Consider the following 22,516-nt stretch of genomic DNA (forward strand, 5'->3'; position numbering starts at 1 on the left):
GGTGTGCCGAGCCTGGGGGCAAGCTTGGGGCCACCAGGAGGAAAGGCGGGTCTGCGTGGTTCCAGAGGGACCCCCAAAGACTGGCCTCCCTGTACAGTTTACAACACCCTTTTTCATCTTGCCCGGTACTAAGGTAGGTGGGCTCGGGCCGATATTAAGCAATGTCAAATCCTGCAAGAACCTGGGAGTGTGTAGTATAAATATGAAAAAGAAATGACCTAGAAAATGAAGAGATGACTCATCAAGTTATTGTTGTTGAAATAACATGCAGAGAATACTGTTATTCTCTGCATGTTATGGGTGTACAAGCTACTGCTCAGAGACATAGGGGGTCCCGTCCAGGCTCCCTTGCAAGTGAGAAGCACAGAGAACATGGGGAAAGAAAATCCTTGACTCTCAGTTCCAAACCCAACCAGCCTGTGGGAGGGTGTCTCCAATGTGAAGCTCGGGATGGCTTTTCTATGAGGCTGCAAAGACGATGGCTGGCCCAGGGAGAAGGATTAGGGCTTCTTTGTCAGAGTCTTTGGGAATGGCAGCCGTGGTGGGTGCATGACTTGCAGGAAAGCCCCTCCAGGGGAAAGGCAAGGAGGGTGCAGAGAGGCAGCAAGGGGAAGGTGCACTGCGAAAGGGCCTGCCCAAGGGCAACGGAGCACACTGGGCAAATTCTCTGTCCTAAGAATCCCCACCAGAGGTGCTGGGAGAAGCCGGCACTGCGTAACGGGAAAGGACAGAGGAGGGGGTGAGAGAAGCAGCCCAGCATGATAAAGGCAGCCACTAAACAAGATCTACCGATTCCTGCTTGAGAAGGGACAATTAGGACATTTCTAGCACAGGCTCCTGACTGTCCCCACTGCCCCAAGTCCAGAAATATCATGAGCTGTGGGCTGGTGTGTCAGCCTCTGAACTCACGGGAGCCTGCGGGAGGCCTCTCCTTAGCTCAAGAGCCTGCAACCATAAGTGCACACTTTTTCGTGAGTTTATTTTTTAATAGCTTTGAGATATAACTTATATACCACCATTCAACCATTTGAAGCGTACAATTCAATGATTTTCACTACAATCTAGGATCTTTTTATTACAACAAAAGAAACCCTGTAACCCTTTAGTTATCAACCCCCAATTCCATCCCTCTCCCTCCTCATTAGCCCTAGGCAGCCACCCATCTACATTCCATCTCTATGGATTTTGTCTCATCTAGACATTGCATCTAAATGGAATTTCATATGTGACCTTTTGTGTCTGGCTTTTTCCACCTAGCATGTTTTCAGGGTTTCTCTGTGCCAGAACTTCATTCCTTTTTATGGCTGAATAATATTGCACTGCCTCAATGTACTGCATTTTGTTTGTCTATTCTTCAGTGAATGAGCATGTGCCACGTTTCTATATGAACATTTGCGTACAAGCTCTTGTGTGAACGTGTTTTCATTATTCTTGGGTATATACATAGTACTGGAATTGCTGATTTGAATAATAACTCAAAGCAGAACTTTTTGAAGAACTGCCAGATTTTTTTAAAAAAGTGGTTGTGTCATTTAATATTCCCATCCCAGTGTATGAAAGTCCTGACTTCTCAACATCCTCATCAACATTTGTTATCATCTGTCTTTTTGATCACAGCCACACTAGTGAGTGTGAAGTGGAATCTCCATATGGTTTTGACTGGCATTTCCCTGCTAAGGATGCTGAATATACCTTCTTTAGAGGAATGTCTATTCAGATCTTTTGTTCAGTTTTCAATTAGGTCTGTGTCATCTTATTATTGAGCTGTAGTAGTTCTTTAGGTATTCTTTTTTTTTTGAGACAGAGTCTCACTCTGTAGCCCAAGCTGGAGTGCAGTGGCGCGATTTCAGCTCACTGCAAACTTTGCCTCCTGGACTCAAGCGACTCTCGTGCCTGTCTCCTGAGTAGCTGAGACTACAGACATGCACCATCACACCCAAGTAATTTTTTGTATTTTAGTAGAGATGGGGTTTCACCATGTTGCCCAGGGTGGTCTTGAACTCCTGAGCTCAGGAGATCCGTCCGCCTCGGCCTCCCAAAGTGCTGGGATTACAGGCATAAGCCACCATGCTTGGCCTAGATGTTCTTAATATAAGTTACTTATCAGATATATAATTTGAAAATATTTTTCCCATTCTTTGATTGTCCTTTATCTTTTTTTGAGACAGGGTCTCACTCTGTCACCCAGGCTGGAGTGCAGTGGTGCCATCTCAATTTAGATTCACTGCAGCCTCGACCTCCCATTTCAGCCTGCCCCCCACCACCCAAGTAGCTGGGACTACAGACACACACACTACCATACCAGGCTAATTTTGTATTTTTTTGTAGAGAAAGGGTTTCACCATGTTGCCCAGGCTGGTCTTGAACTCCTGGACTCAAGCAATCCTCTAAAAGTGCTGGGATTACAGGTGTGAGCCAATGCGCCCCACCTCCAACTGCATTCTTTTGCATGTGGATAGCTAGTTGTCACAGCACCATTTGTTTGAAAAGACTATTCTTTCTCCATTGATTGCTGTTGGCACCCTGGTGGAAAAGCAATTGACGGTAACTGTGAAGATTTATTTCTGGACTGTCAGTTATATGCCATTGTTCTTTATGTCTATCCTTATGCCAGGGCCACACTGTCTGGATCACTATAGTTTATAGTAAGCTTTGAAATTGGGAAGCATGAGGCCTCCAACTTTGTTATTCTTCTCTAAGATTGTTTTGATGATTTGAGGCCCTTTGCAATTCCATATGGATTTTAGGGTCATGTCCCCATTTGTGGAAGAAAGATGGCTTGAATTTTGATAGAGACTGCACTAAATCTATAGATCAATTTGTAGAGTATTGTTATCTTAACAAGTCTTCTCATTCATGAAAATGAACGTCTTTCCAATTCAGATATTTTTGTAGTTTTCAGAATATAAGTTTTAAAATTCTTTTATTAAATTTATTCCAAAGTATTTTATTCTTTTTGAGGTTATTATAAGTGGATTTTTTTCTTAATTTCACTTAATCGATACTATATAGAAATACAATTGATTTTTCCTTATTGATCTTACATCTGCAAACATCCAGAACTTGTTTATTAGTTCTCATAGTTTTTAGAGATTCCTTAGTATTATCTGTATACAAGATCATGTCATTTGTAAATACAGACAGTTTTACTTCTTCTATTCAAACATGGATGCATTTTATTTCATTTACTTGGGTAAATGCCTAGGCTGGAATCTTTAATAAAATGTTGGATAGAAATAGTAAGAGCAGATACTGCGTCTTGCTCCCGATCTTTGGAGAAAAGCATTCCGTCTTTCACTTTAAGTATGGTGTTAGCTGTGGGTTTTTTGCAGATGCTCTATTCGGTTTCAGTAGTCTGCTTATGTGTAGGACTTTGTCCCTTTCCTGTAAGTTATCTAACTTAGGGCATACAGTTGTTCGTAGTGTTCATTCCCAATCCTTTTTATTTCTGTAAGGTCAGTAGTCACATTCCTGCTTTCATTCTTTAACTTAGTAATTTATGTCTTTTTTTCTTGGCCAATCTAGCTAAAGACTTGTCAATGTTGTTGATTTCTTTCTATAGTTAACTTTTGGTTTATTATTCTGCTCTACTGTTTTCCACCCTTTATTTCATTAATTTCTGCACGAATGTTACTATTTCTTTCATTCTGCTTGCTTTAGGTTTTGTTGCTCCTCTTTCCCAGTGTCATTACATGGAAGGTTAGTTTGCTGATTTGAAATCTTTCTTTTTCAATATAAGTGTTTACAGCCATAAATTTCCCCTTAAGGCCTGCTTTAGCCACATTCCCTAAGTTCTGTTATGTTGTGCCTTCACCTCGATTCATCTCAAACTATGATTTAGTTTCTCTTGTGATTTCTATTTGACCCACTGGTTGTTTAGGAAGGGTACTGTTTAATTTCCATGTACTTATGAGTTTCTTAAACTTCTTTCTCTTACTGATTTCTAATGTCGTTCCATGGTGGCCAGAGAACATACCTCGTATTATTTCTATTGTTTTGTGCTTGTTAGGTTTATTTACTGGCCTAGCATATGATCTATTCTGAATAGTGTTCCATGTGCAAATTCTGCTGTTGTTAGGTGGAGTGTTTTATAGATATCTATTAGGTTTGGTTGGTTTACACTGTTAAGTCTTCTATTTCCTTGTTGATACACCTTGTTTTTAAAATCCACTATTGAAAGTGAGGTATTGAAGTCTCCAGTTATTATTGTTGAGTTATGTATTTATTCCTTCATTTCTGTCAGTTTTGCTCCATGTATTTTAGGGTCTTATATGTTTATAATTGTTATATCTTCCAGATGGATTGCCCTTTTATCATCATAAAATGTCTGTATTCTAGTAATATTTTTTTGAAAAAATCTTTTTGTCTGGTATTAGTATAGCAGTCCTGCTGTCTGCATGATATAACTTTTTCCATCTTTTTACTTTCAATGTATTTGTATATAAGTGTACACTCAGAAGGAGAAAAGAATCATTCTTATCTGTGGACTGTTCATTGCTGTAAGAGAGTCAGCCAGCACAGGACTCCGCCAAGAATGACCTTCATTAGACCCCAAGGGGAAACGGCCGTTTTGAGACGCAGCCACCAACATATCCAAGCTCATTTCTGAAACCTCTCAGCAATTCCACAAGCTAGGATGCCTTCCACTGTTGCCCTTACTGCACAGCCATTTCTTCTGTGGGCTGATGTTTCTTCCAGAACCTGGAGAATACATAGCTTCCCTTCATTTCCGATAGACTGCTTTGTAATCTTTTTTGGGGCAGCGGTTGTTGTTGTTGTTGTTCTTTCAGTATTCCTCAGACTAAATCTCACCTTTTCCCTTTACTTGTCCTTTCTTGTAACTGTGACATAAAAAGACAAATGGAAACATCAAGTGCTTGATGGTTTTCATATTTTATTACTCAGAAAAATCAGGAAAAGAGAAGGATCTCTTTTGATGGGTTGCAGAGCCTACATGCAAAGCATTTCCCAACAGGAGAAATCCTGTCACTTGTGAACCTGGTACCAGGGCATTCTCTCTTCCTCGGTAATGATCAAATGAAGGGATGGTCAAATGACCAAAAAAAAAAAAAAAAAACCCTCTGAAAATGCTTTCTTGTCCTCCATCTTGAATGTTTCTTAATTTAGATAAATAAGGTAAGGCTTCGAAACTTAACATTTAATTTAAAGACAGGTGACATCCTGAAATTTGTGTCAGAAAAAGTTCCAGCATCTTGGCAATCTAAATTTCTCCTCCCCACTCACATACCATCAATAAGGCATGTAATAGACCACAGGTATTAGTCACAATTAGATTTACCTATTTTAGAAAAAGACAGGAAAGAAAATGTTTATGTTTCAGACTAGCAAGAAATTGATTAAAAAACTGTATCTTTTCAGATTGTGGCAGTAGCTACAGATCCACGTATTCCAGGCTTCATTCTTAAGTCATAATCTCTCTCTCTGTCTCTCATACATGCACGTGCGCACACACACAAAATGTGCTTTAATAAAAAGGAACGGATTCCATTCCATTTTAACCCCAAATAAGGCCAGCCTGATTAAGATAATTGAGGAAGGAGAACAAATTTAAAAACCAAATACGCTTCCTTGCAAATGACTATTCAATTCAATTGCCAGTAAGATGTTGAATGTTCTTTTCTGAATCACTCTAATTCGATGTACAGTACAGCATGTACTGTCTGGGAAGAAGTTCAAATCAAAAATACTATAGGGAAATATCTAATAACTTGGAATGGCCTTTTTCAAGTGGCTAATAAGCTCTTAAAGACTGCAAAAATGTTAAATCTGGTAAAGCACAAGGTCTGTGCTCTGGGATGAGTCCACTTCATTGGCAGCCCCTGCCTCCTTGCTCCAGGACCACCTGAGGCTGGGTCTCAAGGGTCTCGGCACACAGTACTGCTCTTTGGATGCTGAACGATGGGGAGGCCTCTTCCCTGCAGACTGTGGTCAGCAAGGTGAAGGCTGCTGGCCATGGCCATAACGGCTGAGCTGATCTGTGATTTCTGCCAATGTCAGGGCCAGGTTTGTCAATGTTTTTGTGTTGGTGTGTGAGATGCTGGGGAGACGCCATCTGCCATGTGTGTCAGACTTCAGATTCCATATGGTTACAGCAGGGTTTTGGAGAAGTAGCCACAGAGCTAGGATTAGAATAAAGAGGTGCTAATGGTGTGCAGTTGGGAAGGCAAAGGAAACTGTCAGGAACTCAGTGGAAAAAGGGTTGAAGAAAATTAAAGGGAGATTAGGAGAAATAAAGGAAAAAGACAAACATCTCTGCCATTTTAAAGGTCAAAGAGTAACAATAACATAGAAAGGCTCTTTCACCTTGCCAGGTTCAACAGTGGGTTGCATTCTGGCTTCTTTAATAAAGTTCACACCATGGGATTCTTGGGCTCTTCTTCCAGGTTCCAGGCTCTGTCCTCCACTCATGCCACCCCATCTGAAACAGCCATTTGTAATCCAGACCCTCCACATCTCCACCTCACCCTCTTGCCCAGGTGCACTTTTTACTTGTGTGTCCAATCTCCCCGATTTTCTGGCACTCATTTCCTAAGGTCAGACTTTCTACTTTTCTTCACTTTCTAGCATGAATCCATGTAACCATAGGTTCTTATGAAAGACTCATGACAACTAGATCGTGCCATGCAATAATTCAAATTTTATTGTCCAAATATGTGTGTGTGTATAATAGCTGTACAGAAGTCCTCCCTTATCTGTGGCAGATATGTTCTAAGACCCCCAGTGGATGCTTGAAAATAAGGCTAGTACTGAACCCTGTATATACTATGCACAGATTTCTTTCTTCTTTTTCTTCACACTTTCATGGGTAGAAGATTCATTTACTGTAGATCTGAGCAACCTCAGCATACATTTGTTTTTCTTTCCTTATTAAGTTGAAGACTTTTACCTTTTCACTTACAGGATGCATTTTATAGCTTCTTTTTAGCACATCTGAGTTGCCATCATCACCACTCTTGTGCTTTGAGATCATTATTAAGTAAAACACAAGAACTACGACACCCTACAGTCGATCTGCTAACTGAGATGGCTACTGAGTGACAAACTAGCAGGGAGCAGAGACACTGTGGATCCCCTGGACAAGGGGATGATTCACGTCCTGGGCAGGACAGAGCGGGATGGTGTGAGATTTCATGATACTACTCAGAACAGCAAACAACTTAAAACTGATGAATTGTTTCAGAAATTTTCCTTTTAATATTTCTGGGCAATGGTTGACCACGGGTAACTGAAACCACAGAAAGTGAGACAGCAAATAAGCGGGGACTACTGTACATAATACATATACATGTGCATATTGTGCATGTAGATATATTTACGTGTGTATGTATATATGTATGTGTAGGTATGTATGCACAGATCTATCTTGTTAGGATTTGCAAGAGCTTTAAAATCTATTATCAGATCATACATTTCTTTAGCCAAACAATAAATCCTCTTTGATGAGTCATGACACTCACATATCCAGTTTAAGAAAAAGTACAAGGTCAGACGGTTCAGAATAAACAAATCAACAAATGAGCAAACAAAACCAGCCTAGGGCAGGCATCCAGGCACTTCTGTCTACAGTCTCTAAGGCAGATTTTAGGTGCTATTTTCTCTTGTTTTTCAATTGCATTTTCTTCTCTGCTCTAAGTAATTCCACTCATTCTTTAAGTCTGATTCACATGATTTTACAGTCAGGAAGGGAGTGGAAGGAGGTGGGAAAGAGAAGTGGTGGGGAGGCAGAAATCGAATATTTAGCAAGTTATACAATAAAAAGAAATTCAGAATTCTAACATGTCCTCGTTTGTATAATAAGAAAATACATTCCCTGAGCTGATACCTGCAGAGCTCTGGCTCACGCTGAGGGTGTGGTCCCAATATCTCAGTGGGCAAAACGAGAGAAAGCAGTAATCCGAAACAGAGGCCAGCAAACCCTTACGTGTGGGCTACGTCTGGCCTGCGGGGTTATTTTTGTACAACCCAAGGGCGAAGAACAAATTTTACATGTTTTAAAGGATTATGACTCAAAATACAGAAAAAAATATGCTAGAGACCACATGTGGCCTGCGAAGGGAAAAATATTTATTCTCTAGACCTATACAGATGAAGTTTGCTGACCCCTGTTCTATGGAGATACTAAGAACTTGCTTCTGAAATTGCTTTTAGTCTGAAGTGTATTTGGCTTGAACTTGGCTCAAATGTGGCAATACTGCAGGACTGTGGTCCGTCAAGCCAGAATGACTCTGAACTTTCTGTAGCAATACACACACTTGATGTTATCTATAGTAGGCTTAGCACAGCTCCGTGGCACTCATTTATAGAGTCTGCACTCATGTTTGTTTATGTCACTTTGTTTTGTAGGTGTTTTCCTACATGATCTTCTGGTTTCAGTTTTGCAGTGCAGCAAGGTTCTCTCTTAGAAGATACATGGGAGGCAAAATCACGAACTTGCTATACTTGCCCACTTGTTGTAATGATCAGAGGGCTCTGTTATGGCACTTTGAATTAATCTGGAATCTAGTTGAAATGTGAAGATGTGATCTGACTACCTCTCATCTGTCTTTCACTAAACCTGGGAAATTTTTTATCACTGTTTCTTAAATGATTATTTTCTGCTCCATTTTCTCTCTCCTCTCCTTCTGTAACTCCAATTACCCTTATGCTAGAATGCTTGATACTATCCCACAGGTAACCGAGTTTTGCTCATTGTCAACAATTTTTTCCTTCCCATTTTCTAGACTGAATAATGTCTAATCCTCTATCTTCAAGTTCAGTAATCTTTCATCATCTTAGTCTATTGTTAGACCCATGGAGTGAATTTTTAAAATTTCACATATTGTATTTTTTAGTCCTAAAATTGTGTTTTGTAGAGTATCTCTTTTCTTCTTCTGAGATTTCCTATATGTTCCATGACCATGAGCGTAGCTTTTCTTACGTTTCTGAGCGTAGTTACAATAGCTGCTTTAACATTCTTTTCTTCTAATTCCAACATATGTGTCATCTTGAAGTCAGTCTCCATTAATGGCCTTCTCTTTAGAGTATGGATCTGTTTCCCTATATGACTAGTAATTTTGGATTGTACCTGGAACACTGTGAATGATACACTAATGAACAGCAGCACTGTTCAACAGAAAGAAGATGAGAACTGGATATATAATTTGGATTTTTTTTTTTTGAGATGGAGTCTGGCTCAATCACCCAGGCTGGAGTACAGTGGCGTGATCTCAGCTCACTGCAACCTCTGTATCCCAGGTTCAAGCAATTCTTCTGCCTCAGCCTCCTGAGTAGTTAGGACTACAGGTGCATGCCACCATGCCTGGCTAATTTTTGTATTTTTAGTACAGACGGGGTTTCATCATGTTGGCCAGGCTTGTCTCGAAGTCTTGACCTCAGGTGATCTGCCTGCCTTGGCCTCCCAAAGTGTTGGGATGACAGGCATGAGCCACCATGCCCAGCCTGTTAATTTGGATTTTTTTAGAAGCCACATTAAAATAGTAAAAAAACCTCAAATTTAAGTTTAGTAATATATTTTGTTTGTCCCAATGTATCCCAAATATAATCATTTGGGATGATTATAATCAAAGTAATCACATTAAAAATTAAGATATTTTATAATCTTAAATATTTTATAAAATTATTAAGACTTATAATCTCTTTTCATACTAAATCTTTGAAACCTCGTGTATATTTTATATTTATAGCAGATTCCAATTTGGAGTGGCTAGTGACCACCATATTGAACTATGCAGCTCTAGAGTTTTGTTTTAGAAGAATATTGAATTTTTGTTTTAGCAGGCAGCCAATTTGGCTGGAATAAAACTCCAGGCACTGTCTCTCTTGTGGTGGGTAGCAGCTACAGTCTCAGTTCAGGTCTTCTAGCTTTAGCTGTGCTATGTGGGGTCTGGCCGGCCTGTCTTATTCTTAGATTTGGCCCTAGTCTCTAAGAATTCCCAGAGATTCTTGAGATATATGCAGAATTTGGGAGTCCCTCTCTGTGGCTCCTTCCTTTCTGGAGTTTTTCCTTCTCAATTTCCAGCTGCTATGGGTTTCCCTGAATATTCTCCTCTGCTGGCTTAACCAGTAAAAGATGGCAGGTAACTATCAGAGTTTTAGCTAGTCTCAATGGAACTAGGGCCTTCCTTTGGTTGAAGAGCCGTCAACATGGGTAATTCAATTCCATGCCATTCTATTCCTCCATTTCTTGATTTCTCTTCAGTTTCTAACTGCTTTCTAGCTTTAATTAATTAATTAATTAATCAATTTTTTTTGGTGGATTTTTATTTATTGTTGTTGTAATTTTATTGACTAAAATCCATGCTAAGAGGTCCCATTTTACAGTTTTTCCTAGTTTGTGTCCTTATGCAGAGAAATTGTTTTTTTTTAAATTTATTTATTTTTATTATTATTATTATTATACTTTAGGTTTTATGGTACATGTGTGCAATGTGCAGGTAAGTTACATATGTGTGCAATGTGCAGGAAGTTACATATATATACATGTGCCATGCTGGTGCGCTGCACCCACTAACTCGTCATCTAGCATTAGGTATATCTCCTAATGCTATCCCTCCCCACTCCCCCCACCCCACAACAGTCCCCGAAGTGTGATGTTCCCCTTCCTGTGTCCATGTGTTCTCATTGTTCAATTCCCACCTATGAGTGAGAATATGCGGTGTTTGGTTTTTTGTTCTTGCGATAGTTTACTGAGAATGATGATTTCCAATTTCATCCATGTCCCTACAAAGGACATGAACTCATCGTTTTTTATGGCTGCATAGTATTCCATGGTGTATATGTGCCACATTTTCTTAATCCAGTCTATCATTGCTGGACATTTGGGTTGGTTCCAAGTCTTTGCTATTGTGAATAATGCCGCAATAAACATACATGTGCATGTGTCTTTATAGCAGCATGATTTATAGTCCTTTGGGTATATACCCAGTAATGGGATGGCTGGGTCACATGGAATTTCTAGTTCTAGATCCCTGAGGAATTGCCACACTGACTTCCACAAGGGTTGAACTAGTTTACAGTCCCACCAACAGTGTAAAAGTGTTCCTATTTCTCCACATCCTCTCCAGCACCTGTTGTTTCCTGACTTTTTAATGATTGCCATTCTAACTGGTGTGAGATGGTATCTCATTGTGGTTTTGATTTGCATTTCTCTGATGGCCAGTGATGGTGAGCATTTTTTCATGTGTTTTTTGGCTGCATAAATGTCTTCTTTTGAGAAGTGTCTGTTCATGTCCTTCGCCCACTTTTTGATGGGGTTGTTTGTTTTTTTCTTGTAAATTTGTTGGAGTTCATTGTAGATTCTGGATATTAGCCCTTTGTCAGATGAGTAGGTTGTGAAAATTTTCTCCCATTTTGTAGGTTGCCTGTTCACTCTGATGGTAGTTTCCTTTGCTGTGCAGAAGTTCTTTAGTTTAATTAGATCCCATTTGTCAATTTTGGCTTTTGTTGCCATTGCTTTTGGTGTTTTAGACATGAAGTCCTTGCCCATGCCTATGTCCTGAATGGTAATGCCTAGGTTTTCTTCTAGGGTTTTTATGGCTTTAGGTCTAATGTTTAAGTCTTTAATCCATCTTGAATTAATTTTTGTATAAGGTGTAAGGAAGGGATCCAGTTTCAGCTTTCTACATATGGCTAGTCAGTTTTCCCAGCACCATTTATTAAATAGGGAATCCTTTCCCCATTGCTTGTTTTTCTTAGGTTTGTCAAAGATCAGATAGTTGTAGATATGTGGCATTATTTCTGACGGCTCTGTTCTGTTCCATTGATCTATATCTCTGTTTTGGTACCAGTACCATGCTGTTTTGGTTACTGTAGCCTTGTAGTATAGTTTGAAGTCAGGTAGTGTGATGCCTCCATCTTTGTTCTTTTGGCTTAGGATTGACTTGGCGATGCGGGCTCTTTTTTGGTTCCATATGAACTTTAAAGTAGTTTTTTCCAATTCTGTGAAGAAAGTCATTGGTAGCTTGATGGGGATGGCATTGAATCTGTAAATTACCTTGGGAAGGATGGCCATTTTCATGATATTGATTCTTCCTACCCATGAGCATGGAATGTTCTTCCATTTGTTTGTATCCTCTTTTATTTCCTTGAGCAGTGGTTTGTAGTTCTCCTTGAAGAGGTCCTTCACATCCCTTGTAAGTTGGATTCCTAGGTATTTTATTCTCTTTGAAGCAATTGTGAATGGGAGTTCACTCATGATTTGGCTCTCTGTTTGTCTGTTATTGATGTTTAAGAATGCCTGTGATTTTTGTACATTGATTTTGTATCCTGAGACTTTGCTGAAGTTGCTTATCAGCTTGAGGAGATTTTGGGCTGAGACAATGGGGTTTTCTAGATATACAATCATGTCATCTGCAAACAGGGACAATTTGACTTCCTCTTTTCCTAACTGAATACCCTTGATTTCCTTCTCCTGCCTAATTGCCCTGGCCAGAATTTCCAACACTATGTTGAATAGGAGTGGTGAGAGAGGGCATCCCTGTCTTGTGCCAGTTTTCAAAGGGAATGCTTCCAGTTTTTGCCCATTCAGTATGATATTGGCTGTGGGTTTGTCATAGATAGCTCTTATTATTTTGAGATGTGTCCCATCAATACCTAATTTTTGAGAGTTTTTAGCCTGAAGGGTTGTTGAATTTTGTCAAAGGCCTTTTCTGCATCTATTGAGATAATCATGTGGTTTTTGTCTTTGGTTCTGTTTATATGCTGGATTACATTTATTGATTTGCGTATATTGAACCAGCCTTGCATCCCAGGGATGAAGCCCACTTGATCATGGTGGATAAGCTTTTTGATGTGCTGCTGGATTCTGTTTGCCAGTATTTTATTGAGGATTTTTGCATCAATGTTCATCAAGGATATTGGTCTAAAATTCTCTTTTTTTGTTGTGTCTCTGCCAGGCTTTGGTATCAGGATGATGCTGGCCTCATAAAATGAGTTAGGGAGGATTCCCTCTTTTTCTATTGATTGGAATAGTTTCAGAAGGAATGGTCCCAGTTCCTCCTTGTACCTCTGGTAGAATTCGGCTGTGAACCCATCTGGTCCTGGACTTTTTTTGGTTGGTAAGCTATTGATTATTGCCACAATTTCAGCTCCTGTTATTGGTCTATTCAGAGATTCAACTTCTTCCTGGTTTAGTCTTGGGAGGGTGTATGTGTTGAGGAATTTATCCATTTCTTCTAGATTTTCTAGTTTATTTGCGTAGAGGTGTTTGTAATATTCTCTGATGGTAGTTTGTATTTCTGTGGGATCAGTGGTGATATCCCCTTTATCATTTTTTATTGCATCTATTTGATTCTTCTCTCTTTTTTTCTTTATTAATCTTGCTAGCGGTCTATCAATTTTGTTGATCCTTTCAAAAAACCAGCTCCTGGATTCATTTATTTTTTGAAGGGTTTTTTGTGTCTCTATTTCCTTCAGTTCTGCTCTCATTTTAGTTATTTCTTGCCTTCTGCTAGCTTTTGAATGTGTTTGCTCTTGCTTTTCTAGTTCTTTTAATTGTGATGTTAGGGTGTCAATTTTGGATCTTTCCTGCTTTCTCTTGTGGGCATTTAGTGCTATAAATTTCCCTCTACACACTGCTTTAAATGTGTCCCAGAGATTCTGGTATGTTGTGTCTTGCTTCTCGTTGGTTTCAAAGAACATCTTTATTTCTGCCTTCATTTCGTGATGTACCCAGTAGTCATTCAGGAGCAGGTTGTTCAGTTTCCATGTGGTTGAGTGGTTTTGAGTGAGATTCTTAATCCTGAGTTCTAGCTTGATTGCACTGTGACATGAGAGATAGTTTGTTATAATTTCTGTTCTTTTACATTTATTGAGGAGAGCTTTACTTCCAAGTATGTGGTCAATTTTGGAATAGGTGTGGTGTGGTGCTGAAAAAAATGTATGTTCACTTGATTTGGGGTGGAGAGTTCTGTAGATGTCTATGAGGTCTGCTTGGTGCAGAGCTGAGTTCAATTCCTGGGTATCCTTGTTGACTTTCTGTCTTGTTGATCTGTCTAATGTTGACAGTGGGGTGTTAAAGTCTCCCATGATTAATGTGTGGGAGTCTAAGCCTCTTTGTAGGTCACTCAGGACTTGCTTTATGAATCTGGGTGCTCCTGTATTGGGTGCATATATATTTAGGATAGTTAGCTCTTCTTGTTGAATTAATCCCTTTACCATTATGTAATGGCCTTCTTTGTCTCTTTTGATCTTTGTTGGTTTAAAGTCTGTTTTATCAGAGACTAGGATTGCAACCCCTGCCTTTTTTTGTTTTCCATTTGCTTGGTAGATCTTCCTCCATCCTTTTATTTTGAGCCTATGTGTGTCTCTGCACGTGAGATGGGTTTCCTGAATACAGCACACTGATGGGTCTTGAGTCTTTATCCAATTTGCCAGTCTGTGTCTTTTAATTGGAGCATTTAGTCCATTTACATTTAAAGTTAATATTGTTATGTGTGAATTTGATCCTGTCATTATGATGTTAGCTGGTTATTTTGCTCGTTAGTTGATGCAGTCTCTTCCTAGTCTCGATGGTCTTTACATTTTGGCATGATTTTGCAGTGGCTGGTACCGGTTGTGCCTTTCCATGTTTAGCGCTTCCTCCAGGAGCTCTTGTAGGGCAGGCCTGGTGGTGACAAAATCTCTCAGCATTTGCTTGTCTGTAAAGGATTTTATTTCTCCTTCACTTATGAAGCTTAGTTTGGCTGGATATGAAATTCTGGGTTGAAAATTATTTTCTTTAAGAATGTTGAATATTGGCCCCCACTCTCTTCTGGCTTGTAGGGTTTCTGCCGAGAGATCCGCTGTTAGTCTGATGGGCTTCCCTTTGATGGTAACCCGACCTTTCTCTCTGGCTGCCCTTAACATTTTTTCCTTCATTTCAACTTTCGTGAATCTGACAATTATGTGTCTTGGAGTTGCTCTTCTCGAGGAGTCTCTTTGTGGCATTCTCTGTATTTCCTGAATCTGAATGTTGGCCTGCCTTGCTAGGTTGGGGAAGTTCTCCTGGATAATATCCTGCAGAGTGTTTTCCAACTTGTTTCCATTCTCCCCATCACTTTCAGGTACACCAATCAGACGTAGATTTGGTCTTTTCACATAGTCCCATATTTCTTGGAGGCTTTCCTCATTTCTTTTTATTCTTTTTTCTCTAAACTTCCCTTCTCGCTTCATTTCATTCATTTCATCTTCCAGGGCTGACACCCTTTCTTCCATTTGATCGCATCGGCTCCTGAGGCTTCTGCATTCTTCACGTAGTTCTCGAGCCTTGGTTTTCAGCTCCATCAGCTCCTTTAAGCACTTCTCTGTATTGGTTATTCTAGTTATACATTCTTCTAAATTTTTTTCAAGGTTTTCAACTTCTTTGCCTTTGGTTTGAATATCCTCCCATAGCTCGGAGTAATTTGATCGTCTGAAGCCTTCTTCTCTCAGCTCGTCAAAGTCATTCTCCGTCCAGCTTTGTTCCATTGCTGGTGAGGAACTGCGTTCCTTTGGAGGAGGAGAGGTACTCTGCTTTTTAGAGTTTCCAGTTTTTCTGCTCTGTTTTTTCCCCATCGTTGTGGTTTTATCTACTTTTGGTCTTTGATGATGGTGATGTACAGATGGGTTTTTGGTGTGGATGTCCTTTCTGTTAGTTTTCCTTCTAACAGACAGAACCTTCAGCTGCAGGTCTGTTGGAGTACCTGGCCGGCCGTGTGAGGTGTCAGTCTGCCCCTGCTGGGGGGTGCCTCCCAGTTAGGCTGCTCGGGGGTCAGGGGTCAGGGACCCACTTGAGGAGGCAGTCTGCCCGTTCTCAGATCTCCAGCTGCGTGCTGGGAGAACCACTGCTCTCCTCAAAGCTGTCAGACAGGGACATTTAAGTCTGCAGAGGTTACTGCTGTCTTTTTGTTTGTCTGTGCCCTGCCCCCAGAGGTGGAGCCTACAGAGGCAGGCAGGCCTCCTTGAGCTGTGGTGGGCTCCACCCAGTTCAAGCTTCCTGGATGCTTTGTTTACCTAAGGGAGCCTGGGCAATGGCGGGCGCCCCTCCCCCAGCCTTGCTGCCAACTTGCTGTTTGATCTCAGACTGCTGTGCTAGCAATCAGCGAGACTCCGTGGGCGTAGGACCCTCTGAGCCAGGTGCGGGCTATAATCTCCTGGGGCACCGTTTCCTAAGCCCGTCAGAAAAGCACAGTATTCGGGTGGGAGTGGCCTGATTTTCCAGGTGCCGTCTGTCACCCCTGGAAAGGGAACTCCCTGACCCCTTGCACTTCCCGAGTGAGGCAATACCTCGCCCCTGCTTCGGCTGGCGCACGGTGCACTCACCCACTGACCTGCGCCCACTGTGTGGCACTCCCTAGTGAGATGAACCCAGTACCTCAGATGGAAATGCAGAAATCACCCATCTTCTGCATCGCTCACGCTGGGAGCTGTAGACCGGAGCTGTTCCTATTCGGCCATCTTGGCTCCTCCTGAGAAATTCTAATTAATTAATTTTTGAGATGGAGTGTCACTCTGTCACCAAGGCCGGAGTGCAGTGGTGCGATCTCAGCTCACTGCAACCTCCACCTCTCAGGTTCAAGCAATTCTCCTGCCTCAGCTTCCTGAGTAGCTGAGACTACAGGCATCTGCCACCACATCCAGCTAATTTTTGTATTTTTAGTAGAGACAGGGTTTCATTATGTTGGCCAGGCTGATCTCGATCGAACTCCTGACCTCAAGTGATCTGCCCACCTTTGCCTCCCAAAGTGCTGGGATTACAGGTGTGTGTCCCCTCGTCCAGGCTGCTTTCTAGCTTTTAAACAATTGCTTTTTATACTGTCTCCAGAGTTCGTAATTGTTATCTGCAGGAGGGCTGGTCCAATATAAGCTACTCTATCGTTACAGGAAGCAGAATCCTTGATTTTTAAACCTTATCCCTGGAGTTCCACAGAGGAGCCAGGGCCTACTGTGAGAGGTGGAAAAGGCAGAGTAGACTGGCCCACTCTGCGACATCGTGTGTGTGTCTCAATTCAGTGGTAGCAGTTCTTATTTCATCTGTTTCATTTTACTGGTTTCTGTGCATAATTTTAAAAAGACTTGGGTGTAAAATAGTTTGAAAACAGAACTGATTTTAAAACATGTCGTGGGAAGTCAGGAACCCTGAACGGAGGGACCGGCTGAAGCCATGGCATAAGAACGTGGATTGTGAAGATTTCATGGACATTTATTAGTTCCCCAAATAAATACTTTTATAATTTCTTACACCTGTCTTTACTGTAATCTCTAAACATAAATTGTGAAGATTTCATGGACACTTATCACTTCCCCAATCAATACCCTTGCGATTTCCTATGCCTGTCTTTACTTTAATCTCTTAATCCTGTCATCTCATAAGCTGAGGAGGATTTATGTCGCCTCAGGACCCTGTGATGATTGCGTTAACTGCACAAATTGTTTGTAGAGCATGTGTGTTTGAACAACATGAAATCTGGGCACCTTGAAAAAAGAACAGGATAACAGCAATGTTCAGGGAACAAGAGAGATAACCTTAAACTCTGATCGCCGGTGAGCTAGGTGGAACAGAGCCATATTTCTGTTCTTTCCAAAGCAAATGGGAGGAAATATCACTGAATTCTTTTTCTCAGCAAGGAACATCCCTGAGAAAGAGAATGCGCCCCTGAGGGTAGGCCTCTAAAATGGCCCCCTTGGGTGTGGCCGTCTTCTATGGTCGAGACAGTAGGGATGAAATGAGCCCCAGTCTCCCATAGCACTCCCAGGCTTATCAGGACGAGGAAATTCCCGCCTAATAAATTTTGGTCAGACTGGTTGCTCTCAAACCCTATCTCCTGATAAGACATTATCAATGACAATGGTGCCTGAAACTTCATTAGCAATTTTTCGCCCCGGTCCTGTGGTCCTGTGATCTCGCCCTGCCGCCACTTGCCTTGTGATATTCTATTACCTTGTGAAGTCGTGATGTCTGTGACCCACACCTATTCGCACACTCCCTCCCCTTTTGAAAATCCCTAATAAAAACTTGCTGGTTTTACGGCTCAGGGGGCATCACGGAACCTGCTGACATGTGACGTCTCCCCCAGACGCCCAGCTTTAAAATTTCTCTTTTGTACTCTGTCCCTTTATTTCTCAAGCCGGCCGACGCTTAGGGAAAATAGAAAAGAACCTACGTGAATATCGGGGGCAGGTTCCCTGATAAAAACATGCTTCTCGAATGGAGCCCTAAGACCTTTTTGCTCAATCATGCCCTTGAGCTCATGCTGACCTCTCCTCCTCCATTGTCTCTTACCCTATTTTCTAATCACTTCACCAGGGCCAGACCATCTTTAGTTTCCAGAGAAGAGGCTGTAGCCTGTAGACTGCTGAGTCTTTACAGCGGCAAATCCTCCTTTCTGTGGCCCCTGAATATGACTTGATGGACTGATCGATAGGTTTGTGGTACAGCTGCTCATACCAAGGTGCTCAAGCAGATTTCCCGCAATGAGCTCTTCCTCCAGGCCTCCAGCATTAGGGTGGAATTTCATTCTTAATTTGGCAAGGAGCACAGAAAATCATCACAGCAAGCCTCACCTTCTTTTTTTCCTTCCTGTCTCCTCTCTTTCTCACTCAAACACATTTTAAGAGTTTGACAAAACAAAGGGGGTTGGTGCAAAAGCCAAACATGTTGTGAAGCTCTTGTACTAGGCAAGCGGCACAAATTGAGTTAAGAAACCTAGAAAATGGAAATACTAAACATGCAGCCTAGTTAGAAAAGGTCAACATGCCTTAAATGATACACAGAACCACAAAGCAAAAACCATTCACTGCAATTCAGAGCAGAACGGAAGGCCAAAGGGTGACATGCCACAATGTAATGGATTCATTAAAGTCCCGCTAAAATGACTCGAAAAGAGGAGGCTTAGCCAATGAACACATTTCACACAATTCATCTCCTGGAAACCCAAGAGAGTTCACGTGGGTAACACGGCCATGAAAGCTGGGGCTGGGACAGAAGTTCTGTTGGATCCCAAAGAATAAACACCAAGATCCACACTCATTGGCATGAATTTCAGCCACTGAAACAGGTCACCTACAACATTAGCCTGTGTGCACCCTTTCTCCTGGGCACTCAGACTCCAATATTTGTTTCCTTCTCCACCAAGACAAAGTAATTTGGGGAAGCCAATGGTTAAAAGTGTGTGGTGATGGCCATTTTTTTTTTTATTTTTGCCATGAGATGTTACTAATGGTCTCCTACACAATGCCTTCCAGTGAAGATTGTATTTCCATCAGAGTTCTGGCTTAGCAGCTGGAAATTTGGTAATTTGAGCAAGCAGAAATCCCTCATCAACAATAACGGAACACAGCATAGAGCAGTACTGTGGCATTAACTGCATATCACTCCCCACCATTGATGGTGCTGCCACCCCAGACTCTGGTGGGTCCAAGCTACAGAACCCAGCTCCTTACCGTGACTGGCAGGGGTGCAAGTTGCACCTTCGGACCTGGGGCTCTGGGCGGCTTGCTTGAGGGCAGTCACTGTCGTTCACCAGAGTTGTGGTCTTGTTGACAATCCGTGTACACGAGACAATGGTTCTGCGCTCCCCTGGAAACCAAACCACAGGGAGCTGAGAGACTGTGGCTGCACCCACGTGGAAAGGCTGGGCTTGCATGCCCATGAAAGAATGTTTGGGTGCTGCTGATGGTCACTTGGTCATTTAAAGTGACTGTTGTAAATGTCGTGTGGGTTTTTAGAGATGAAGAACTATAATCATAGGGAGGAGAGTACAAGACACAGAAGGCAGAGTGGGGCCCTGGGAGATTCTAGAACAAGATAAGAAAGCAGCAACACCTCAGATCAGCAGTGTCCTTGGACAGCTTGGGGTTCATTGATTTGGGCCTTTGATTTCCAAAGATTGCTCATCTTTTTATCTGCTTGTTTGATGTTTAAAGTCTATGGAGATCTGATCTCAATTAAAGACCTGCATATCAGCCCTCAGCAGAGTCTGGCTACCTATTACAGACCTCCTGCTTGCTGGGGAGAAGTGGGAGACGAGGAGTCTGGTCTGGAAGACATGCAGACCTGCATCCTCTAGACAGGTATTCCAGAGCCATTCTGACTTGTCTAGCCAGCCAGCTGGTACTTATGGCTGAGCCCCCACCTGCTCTTGGGAAGCTTTGCTAATCTATTATCCCAATTGGATGTAGCCCTTCTTATGGGTGTTCCCAGAGCACCCTGAACATTGCATGGCCATGCCTTTGACAGGCAGACTGAGTGATTGGGAGTTAGGAGGGTGGCCCTTGGAGCCAGGCTGTCTGGGTTCAAGTCTTGGGTCTATCACAAATAGCATCACAGCGGCCATAGTGTCAACAGTTGGCCACCATGCTTCTGCGTCTCAGTTTCCTCAAGCAGCCTGGTTTGCTTAACTTCCCTGTGCCTGAGGGTGCCTCAGTGATGATTAAAATAAACAAATATATATGGTGTCCATAGAACAGAACCTGGCAGGTGGCTCACACTTCATCTTAGCTCTATTGCTGTCATTATTATTATTTGGGAAGAGTGACAATAAAAGATTAATAGGGAGTCAAGCACAACTATTTGGATCCTGGGCTCCCTGCTGGGTCTGTGTCCTGGGCAATTTGTCATGTAGGGATGACTCGAAATCATGAAGACCTGAACTCTACCGCCAGTTCCTGCTGCCCCACATGGCAGCCTTGTGTGAGTACAGAAAGCCCGGAATTGCTTTCAGCTTTGGTGGCAGGTCTGACCACTGTGTTAGGAAGCTGGAAGTCATCAGTGTCATAAAAGGATTGCCACCAAGTCAACAGCAACAGAACAGCCTGCCCCTGACCCCAGGAGAGCCTGCTAACTGTTCCATGTGCGCTATGCTTAGTCTGCAACAAGTTGCCCAAGAGGAAAACCTGGCTGGAATCAGAGGTAGATGTGTTAGCTGGATTTGGAGGTTGAAAGGCCATTGGCACAAGCGGCAGCTAAGGGCTGAGGGGGAGAAGGCCCCCCGGGGAGAGGTGCAGAGTGCAGGATGCAGGGCTGATGGTGGTATCCGGAGGCTATGCCAACTGCCGCAGTGCTGTTGCAGGAATAGGCTAAGCACAGACAGTGAGGGTGGTTGGCCAAGATGCCCAGGAAGAAATTTCTGTGTGTCTATAACTCCTACCCATGAAAAATGGGATGAATCCCTTAAATGGTAAGCAATGCTTTACATATTGGACATCTAACAAAAGTTATCCAAGCAGTCAATAGGTGCTCAGGACTAGGGATGGCGGGGGCTATGCCCGGGGTTCCACTCCGTCATCCAACTCTCTGGGTTGCCCTACCAGAGTCCAGGTCAACCTTCTGTCCCAACTCTGTGTCCACTAAAATCCACCCACCCTGTGTTCCATCTCCCATGACCCTTCTATGTGCCCTGCTAGGGTGACAAACAGCACTGTACTCAGAGTTCAGAATGGCTTCCTAGTTCCCCCTCTCGATGACACAACAATAAACACAATGCCTTTTGGTCATATTGATTCTTGCTGTACGACAGGCTCTTTGGCTCACCCTGTGGACCCTGCAGTGGGCAGGAGAGACAACCATCCTATTTTAAAGGTGAGGAAACATGGGGTAGAGAGAGGAAGTCATTTGCTGAGGTCAAGCAAGAAGTTGTGCAGTCAGGACTCATGCTCAGAATGTTTCACCCAACTTGCAGGACTTTTTCTTTCCATTGTATCCTGGAGTGAGGTGGCTGTGGCCAAGAGGGAAGGGAATTTAGGAGTGGACAGAGACATGCTCTGGTGTCCCTCCAGCAAGCGGCAGCAGTTGAAGGTCTATTCTGTTTATTCCCAGGGTCCACCTGTCACACCCGAGATGTAATCATACATCAGCCAAACCCCGCTTCACCCACAGGTCAGAGCTGTGGGGCCCTGGGCCCCAGGCAAAGCAGAGGTATGGGCATCACCCTAGTGTGGGAGTCGGGAAGACTCTGCCCAAGTATTCTGCAGAGAGATTTTCGGTGGGATATGGTTAAATTCCCGTGGAACTACAGGTTGCAGATTTCTCACACTCTGTGTGCTGGCCACAGATGCCTTTCTCCTTCCTTCAGCAAAACCCCACACCCAACAGGCCATGGACCACGGCCACTCACCTCCTCCGCACTGCACACTGCACCCTTCCCAGCCGCTGTGGGTCCAGATGAACAAAGAGTCCTGCGGTTTTTCTGGTTCGCTTTGATTTTCTGCAGTGTGGTTTACAGGAACAGTGTATTCATAATGAATTCCATAATCTTGGTCGTGAAATAACAACACCTGGATCAGCCGCAAAACAAAAGGCCATTTTGAAAAGGAACAAAGGCCCGTGGGATTGCCGAATCTGCACACACAGGCACACTGCGGCTGTTTCTTTATGAGGGGTAACCAGCTCTTTTCTGGGGCTGAAAACAGGTTTCACTGAGGGTGCTCCTTCATCTCAGCCCTGGATTCCTCAGGGACTCAACTTGGGAGTAGGCTGAATGCAAACCATCGTGAGGGAGTTCTGTTCTTTCCTACCCAAGAGAGAGACCAGCTTAGACCA

At 42.6% G+C, this 22,516-nt stretch overlaps 1 protein-coding gene across 4 annotated transcripts in view; it reads right to left on the bottom strand.

The window, feature by feature from the left end:
* ADAMTS17 (ADAM metallopeptidase with thrombospondin type 1 motif 17) overlaps positions 1 to 22,516 on the bottom strand; it is a 368,411-nt gene that overhangs the window by 63,212 nt on the left and 282,683 nt on the right. For 3 of the 4 annotated variants that reach the window (XM_063653072.1, XM_063653073.1, XM_063653074.1), the window contains 2 exons: positions 22,092 to 22,251; positions 19,420 to 19,555 (listed from right to left, as the gene is read on the bottom strand). In XM_063653072.1, coding sequence (XP_063509142.1) covers positions 19,420 to 19,555; positions 22,092 to 22,251 — 296 coding nt within the window. Of the gene's footprint in view, positions 1 to 1,518; positions 4,842 to 19,419; positions 19,556 to 22,091; positions 22,252 to 22,516 lie in introns of those variants that run through there. The other variant, XM_063653075.1, reaches the window with a different exon arrangement.

This window comes from Pongo pygmaeus, chromosome 16 (genome assembly GCF_028885625.2).
Source record: "Pongo pygmaeus isolate AG05252 chromosome 16, NHGRI_mPonPyg2-v2.0_pri, whole genome shotgun sequence".
NCBI lineage: Eukaryota > Metazoa > Chordata > Mammalia > Primates > Hominidae > Pongo > Pongo pygmaeus.